The following is an 8,048-nucleotide window of genomic DNA, read 5'->3' on the forward strand; positions in this document are numbered from 1 at the left end:
CTCTCTCTCTCTCTCTCTCTCTCTCTCTCTCTCTCTCTCTCTCTCTCTCTCTCTCAATTTCAAAAATTCAAGAAAATTGCATTCCTTTTGTTCATTAAGAAAAGTTGATTGAAGAGAAGGAACTTAACCAGAAGCGTCTAGAATAATATTGAATTATTCTTTAAACATTGGTAACTGTAAAGAAATGTATAATTATAACATATGAAAAATTAGCAAAATAACTTTCAAGTAATGAAAATTCATATGATATTTTTAACAATTATATATAAAAAATATTAATAAATGCAGACATATAGTAATATAGTAATAGAGAGAGGGTAAAAAATGGAAAAATTTAATTTAAAATAAGAGCTTAGAAACTTCATTCAATTAATTTCAATTACATCAAAATATAGGACGTAACGTATCATTTACAAATCACTTTATTAAGTTCATCAATACGAGTCGCGATATAGATAGTACTGAGACATCATTGTGCAGTCTTATTAATGCCTGTACATAGACTGTGTTCTGTGTTCTTTCTGCAATTATCTAAACCATTACCTAAGTTTTAAGTCTTAAGTAGTATACCTTCTTAAGTAGTATACAGCGTCTACAAAGCATTAACAAAGAGCTAAAAACGCATATGAGTGTTTTTTAACACTTTGCAGGCGTTGCAGTGCTACTTGTCCTATATATATCTTTAAGACTTAAGTTACAAGACAGTTATTGTGTATTACTAAAGAAAAAAGACTTAGGTCACGAGAGATATTGTCTTAAGGTTATTCTGCTAAGATCCTTACGGCCTCTTAAGTCCGGATCTACAATAGGTGTTTTAAGTCTTAAGCCTTAAGAATCTGACCAATTACAGCTGAATGCGAGAAGAATAATCGATCGTGATTTGTCCATTTCTTATGGCTTAAGGCTTAAAAATCTATTGTAGATCCGAGTGAAAGTAAGGTTGTGGACTTAGACCTAGGTAATGGCTTATTGTAGAAAAACCATTTCATCTAGCGTTTGCAACGCTCATGGAATTATTTCATCTTTGTTATTAGTTATTAAGATTTATGAAGATGTTTATTAAGATTTTTTTGTTATGCGAGTATCGAAAATCTATATGTAATGAGAATAGATTTTCAGTATTTGCAGTGAATAATAGAACACAACCTAAATATTAAACAAAGACAAATGAATAAGGAGCTTTGCAGCATTCATCTATTCTATGTCGTTACGATTCCATGTCAGCACTGTCAGCAATCATCAGCTCATGCAATTCACATTTAAAAAAAGACATTTTATAAAAAAAGAACAATGAATCGCATAAACTAATGACAGGATCGTAAAGATAAAGTGACTGCAAAATTTTTTATGAGCAGTTTGAGTACAGTCACTACTTTTATAATACAATTGTATATAAAGTGCATATTACTCCAATGCTCCATATTTACTAAATAGCATCAACGAAAAGCCTATTATAGCCTAACCAATACAATCTGTCAATAATGCAGAAAAAATTTCTCATTTCTTTGACCCACTCTGTATAGTAATTCATTTATTGAATAGCATAATACACACATACACTAAGTGTGCGCTCTCCAGTTTATTCTATATAAATGTATATATAATATACACACATTAAAAAATATTAATACTTAAAAATGTAAATAAAAAATGTGTAATATTCGTCTGATACATATATTTGATATTTACATTAATACTTTCTATATCCTTTTTCTAATGGCATAATTAAACGATATTTTAAATTTATAATTATGTGAAAAATAAAGTAAATTTTACCAAGAAAACTTATTTACTGCATATATGATATAATCTATGTAAAATAAAATTTCTAAACATTTTCTTATATGTATTAATTATATTCTAAAATTAGCAATGGCTACGTTTAGTAGAAAAAACAGCTTTGTAACTGTTGTAAAATTCTTCAATATGATTGATTTATACATTTAGATTCCTAAGAAAGGTAAGAATCATTCGTGTTAAAGAATTTTACAACAATTGAAAAGTTGATTCAACAAATGTATAATAATAAAAATTCTTTGTCATGAAAAAAATAACACACAAGTATAAATTATTAATTTAATTTACAACAAAAGTAAAACGATTTTATTCGCATATTTTATTTAATATTTAAAAAGCAAACATTAAATGTACTTTTCCATACCATATTACATTACTACAAAAGTTCGATGTATCACACACAAGTTACACAAATGATAATAATGTTTATATTTTAAATATTTTATTTCGCATGTGAGAATCTCTCTCCTAAATAACGTTTACAAAAAATATCCATGATAAAGTTTATTTTTAATGTGTGTCAAATGTGAAGCTGTATTACTCCACCACTTTAGTATGCATCTTCAAATGATTGTTCAAAGAAATTTTATTGATAAAGGCTTTTGAGCAAATTGGACAGACATGCGCGCGATCCAAGTGCTGTTTTAAATGCTCAGTGAATATCGTGTTGTTCTTAAAGAGCTTCTTACATATGTTACATTTAAGATCATCCTCGGATACCTCTAAGTGAGTCCTTGTGTGTAAATCAACTGCCTTAACGTTGTCGAACTCTTTAGAGCACACTCGACAACTGAACTTCACCGCTTGAAGAATGCCTATTTGACTTCCGGTTAAAGGATTCGGTACAGATATCATCTTCTCGTTTTTAATGTTACATGTAATGCTTTCTTTCTTTCCATTAGAGCATGTGTGATTCCTGTAATATTAGTAGCATTAAAAGAAAATGTATAAAGAAACACATACTTAGTATATTAATATTTTATGAAATAAAAGCTTAATTGTTATTTATGTAATATATTACTTCTTAAATTAACGACTATACAAGCATATATGCTTATAATTACGCTGTATAACAATAATATTTACAAAATTCTCTTAAAGAATAATTATTCTTTTTATAAAAATATAAGTTTACCTATAAGCTTGATCGCTTGTGAAATTAATATTGCAGTTTGTACATGAATAATCAGTTTGTTTAGGAAGTATCGTAGTTATAGGAGAAGTAACTTGAAGAACAGTATTCGGTAGATTTAATCTAGCATGTTCTTGCAAGTAATGCTGTTTAATATTATTTTTATGATCAAATACTTTACGACACAGATGACACTTATATGGATGTCTTGAATTGGTATTAACATGCAATTTCGAATGCTTGTCAATCATCATTTGAGAGCTACATTCGAGCAGACAGATATCACAAGTAAAATGTACTTTGTTGATGTGTACACATAATAATTGTAGATCAGAAAAAGACATAGAACATTTAGTACAAGGGTAGCCTTTGGATAGCGGTTTCATTTCAAAAAAATATTTATCACATATTTCGCATTGAAATGCTATTTTTGATTGATATATACATTTTTTCAGTTTGCAGGTACCCTTAACACAAGATTCTTTAACTGGTTCTCTTTTCGTTTTGCTTTTTATTGTTTCTGTGTCTTTCGTGTCATTATTAAATGTTGCCAAAGGCAGTATCTTTTTACATTTCGGAGCTGGTTTACTTCGTATTTTATCTATCTGTATTATCAAACGATATGTTTTTGTATTCGTTTGAGAATTTTGTATTACAGAAGTCAATATGGAAGAACCATTCATAGATCCATAATTCTTTGACATATCTGCTTTACTTCTGCCAAACAAATCTTTAATCTGCAATGTAACATAAGAATGTACATTAATCATTTATTAACATTTTGAAAATATACTAATTAAATGAAGGACTACTCAGAAAATTCTAATCATCATTTTTATAAAGTGATATTTTAATAGAAAAGTCATGCTTGTAGCTTGAGACATGCAATGTAATAAATTGTAGTGATCAAAATCCATATATTAAACAGAGAATTATGGACAGAAGAAGTTAACAATTAGTGAAAGAACGTTGCTTCTAAGTATGAAAACATAACGGCTTACAATTAGTTCATGCACTTGATACGAGTACTAACTAGTAACTTTCTATTGAATGATCTTAATTTCGGCGATATGTTAAAACATATACACGATACGTGTATTTAATTAATCATTATGATGTACATAGTACTAATTTAATATATCATTGTTTAAATACATTACTGAAATTAAAATAATTTAATAGAGAGTTACTAGTTAGTATGTGTATCAAGTGCACAATGTAAATTAAACCAGTGGACAAATAGTATGATTTTGTCCGTGTCTATCGGATTAAACATTTAAATAAAAATAAAAAATGAAAAATTAATTTTGATAAATAGAAAAAGCACAAAAGACTGAAAAATAATGAAATAGAATACATTGACTATAAAAACAATCCAGTTCCTGCTACAACATCTCCAAGTTAGGTAAGCGGATAAACATTACATTTGAATCACAAAATATATTCAAACTGTAAGGTCTCCTAATCTTTCTCTTTTCGAGAAAGAAAAAGACTAGGAGACCTTAAGCTTGAATATACATTTTTATATTTGCTCTTTAAAAGCAAATATAAAATTAATACATTCATATTGAAAAAACATTGCATGTACGTCATATGTAATTTTTCCACTGTATCAAATTTTAAATAAACAAAATTTTATTTTTGTTACATTTTTATAAAATAATAAGGCGTCTACTTAATTTAAAATTATACAGAATTTAACTTTTAAAAAACTACCACTGGAAAAATTTAATGATTTTTTTCTGTAAAATTAAAAAAATATTGAATGCAATATTTTTCCAAAGAGTTTTTCAAATAAAAAATAAACTTACATTATTCTGCATGAATGGACTCTGCGGTGGTGTCATTGAAGCATGCGTATGTTCATCTAACTTCCTCCGTTTAGCTGATACTTTTGCTGACATTGTCTGTGATATATTCTTTGTTTGTTCTTTTCAAAATTCTATAGAGAGGTACATATTTTTTTTTATTATGATATACAATAATTCATAAAAACCTTATTAGATATATAAGAATAAAAAAAGATATGAATAACAGAATTTCTATATGCTCTAATAAAGTAAATCAAATAAAAATAAAAAGCCTTTGAGAGTCAATGCTGGATGTCACAATTAACAAGATGTTTCGATCCTTAGGATCCTCTTCAGAAATTATACTAATATAACAAAAATATATACAAATTAATTACAATACATGTAATTGGATCATTAAATTGTGTTTAAAATTACAAAAATTATTTGTTCATCGTTATGTCAGCTGTGAATAAAATATCTGAATAAATAGTCAATTCACATCCATATATGTCCAATAATGTTAAATTTTCAAATGGCAGTTTAAAGATGGATATATCATGCGATGTTAACAGCAAGCTTATATCTAATAAAAATTTAATAAAAAGATATAACTTTAAAATAATAAAATCTTAATGATGAAGTGACGTTATTACTGTAGTTCAGTCACAGGTTTGTGTTTCAAGAACGAAAAATCAATTCGGCACGAAATGATCATTTAATAAGACATTTATTCCCTACTTGTTGTGTACTCCAGTAAAAAATCACAATATATGTTTGTAGATATATTTTTATTTTGAACTATAGCATTAATTGAAAAATTAATATGGAATAATTGACAATGCAATAAGTGAAATTATAAACAGATATGATTATTTTTTTTGGACAAACTGGCGAATGTGCAAACAATAATACTCATCAATATTTTTGCACAGAGATGTATACTCATGGCAAAGTTTATTCTGTCTTACCAAACAGAATGGGAACAGCGTTAGATTTCAAATCTTTGGACGAGATGCACTGGACTTTGGACTTTTTCAGAGTGGAGCTCGCAAATGTGCGAAGGTTCCTTGTTGCTGGATGCTAGACCACAGTTGCGAAACCATTCATTCTTCCTTCTAATATTCAATAACGAGACTTCAGAGACTGAGCGACCACCACGCGTTGACTGTTATGGTAGAACTCTCAAATTATCCTCAGGAAAGAAAAAAAACTTGATCTGCTTGCAATCTACCTTTGTGTTATAAGTGGAGAGATTATTGACCATAGAAGTTATCATTATAATGTACAATGAAGATATCAAAAGACACTATTATCCCATAATCACAAGACTACCGATGTATGGAGAAATAACGATTATAACCTTAAAATGAAATTCGAGTTTCGACTGGTCTCAACGTAATTGACGCGCAAAAACGTAGCAAATAAGCGTGCGCGTTCCAAAATAATTCTGTCAACTCGATGCTAGGAATATCTTTTAAGCTGGATTTTCACTTGACGCTACAACACTCATTTTCAGCGTAAAAACAGGTCACGTGATCAAAATTAATGCTTGATATTCGTCAATTTCTATCACGTGACTAAGGCTGAGTTTCTACTGAGCGCGTCACGCGTCGCGTCATCGAAGAAGAGAAAGAGAGGGGTTGTGCATTTATATAATCTTATCTCTTTCTCTCTTTCATGACGCGACGCGTGACGCGCTCAGTGGAAACGTACCATTTTTTTTACGCCGAAAATGAGCGTCGAGCGTCGGCATGAAAAGACACCTTTAACTACGGCGGAGAAGGATAAAAAATTCGGGTTTTGGAACACAAAGTTTTCATGAGCGACTTGAGGTTTGTTCGCGCGCGTGTGGTCGCATGCTCCAAAGACCAAAGACATAAGAGGGTTTGTTCGCGTCGCATACTCCAACATGCTTCAACATGTTCCTACCATAGCTCCTATTCACTCTAACGAGCGCGTTTGAGTGAGTAGGAGCTACAGTTGGAGGAAATAGGAGTATTTTGGAGCATGCGACGCGAACAAACCTATAGAGAATAGACTGCGCGATCCGTGTGTCAAAATGGTTGATAGGGATGAGAGAGAGGGACCGTGGCAGACGGCCATTTCTATCTCTTTCCATTCAATGGTGTAATAGGAAAGAGAATGAGAGGGGGATTGGCCGTCTCCCACGGTCCCTCTCTCTCATTATTTATTGTCGACCACATTTGATACGGGTGGCACCCGTTGGGTGGTATCAGTTGGACACGGCTCAATTGGACACGAGCCACTCACAACGCTTGAGACTACAAAGCTCCTAAGCACCGGTCGCTGTGATTGGTGGTGTCCAATCGAGACGTGGTCAATCGGGATCACCCCATTTGATACTTTGGAGCAAAGACTAAAGCGGGGAGCACAGACTCTTGCGTAACACATGAGGCATAAGAAATTGAACCAACCAGAGTTCTCTATTACATGGAAAGGAAAGAAACGGAGAACTTCGATTGGTACATATTCTTATGCATTACGTGTTATGCGTTATGCAAGAGTCTGTGCTCCCCGTTATAGAGAATGGACTGCGCGATCCGTATCTAAGTAATGTATCAAATGTGGTCGACAATAATGAGAGAGAGGGACTGTGGGAAACGGGGGTGGCATCCAGTTGGACACGGCTCAATTGGACACGAGCCACTCACACAGCGTTTGAGACTACAAAGCTCCTAAGCACCGGTCGCTGTGATTGATGGTGTCCAATCGAGCCGTGATCAATCGGGATCACCCCGGAGACGGCCAATCCCCCTCTCATTCTCTCACCTATTACACCATTGAATGGAAAGAGATAGAAATGGCCGTCTGCCACGGTCCCTCTCTCTCATCCCTATCGACCATTTTGACACAAGGATCGCGCAGTCCATTCTCTCATGGTGGAAATATATAAGGTGAAGCAATCTGATGGATGCGCAGTAGGAAAGTGCATATTCGGACATATTTGATTGGCTATTTCCAGTATTGCTACCGCCATTATGTGTATTGTTTCACCTTATATATTTCCATCATGCATTCTCTATGACTTTGGCAGAAGCCAATAATTCTACGTTTTTAAGACGGCCTCACCTTGTAAAACTTCTAGAAATGATGTAATACTACTTAGTACTTCTATCGCGCGGCAAAAGTTGGATTGAGTTCAACTTTTGCGCGGTGGAAATTATATATCTATTACTTCCGAATAAACGAGACGTTGATTGGCTATCGCGCCAACTTCCGCCGCGCGGCAAGCGTTACCGCCAGTTGCCACGTTCTGTGTGCAGGAGCCATAATAGCAATACCGGCATGATCTATTTACCGGACGG

At 32.4% G+C, this 8,048-nt stretch overlaps 2 protein-coding genes across 4 annotated transcripts in view; one reads left to right on the forward strand and one right to left on the reverse strand.

Moving 5' to 3' along the window:
- LOC108758400 (zinc finger protein 569) overlaps positions 1-6,162 on the reverse strand; it is a 9,973-nt gene extending 3,811 nt beyond the window's left edge. Inside the window, exons 1-5 of one of the 3 annotated variants that reach the window (XM_018503350.1) lie at positions 5,954-6,162; positions 5,691-5,837; positions 4,741-4,871; positions 2,933-3,666; positions 2,292-2,713 (exon numbers count right to left, since the gene is read on the reverse strand). In XM_018503350.1, coding sequence (XP_018358852.1) covers positions 2,335-2,713; positions 2,933-3,666; positions 4,741-4,833 — 1,206 coding nt within the window. In that variant the 5' untranslated portion in view covers positions 4,834-4,871; positions 5,691-5,837; positions 5,954-6,162 and the 3' untranslated portion in view covers positions 2,292-2,334. Of the gene's footprint in view, positions 1-2,291; positions 2,714-2,932; positions 3,667-4,740; positions 4,872-5,690 lie in introns of those variants that run through there. The other 2 variants (XM_018503352.1, XM_018503351.1) reach the window with 2 other exon arrangements.
- Positions 5,657-8,048, forward strand: part of LOC108758298 (exonuclease 3'-5' domain-containing protein 2) — a 6,053-nt gene continuing 3,661 nt past the window's right edge. The window contains exon 1 of the mRNA XM_018503175.1: positions 5,657-5,784. Within this exon, the coding sequence (XP_018358677.1) occupies positions 5,657-5,784 (128 nt within the window). The remainder of the gene's footprint in view (positions 5,785-8,048) is intronic.

Source organism: Trachymyrmex cornetzi, unplaced genomic scaffold, assembly GCF_001594075.2.
Source record: "Trachymyrmex cornetzi isolate Tcor2-1 unplaced genomic scaffold, Tcor1.1 scaffold156, whole genome shotgun sequence".
NCBI lineage: Eukaryota > Metazoa > Arthropoda > Insecta > Hymenoptera > Formicidae > Trachymyrmex > Trachymyrmex cornetzi.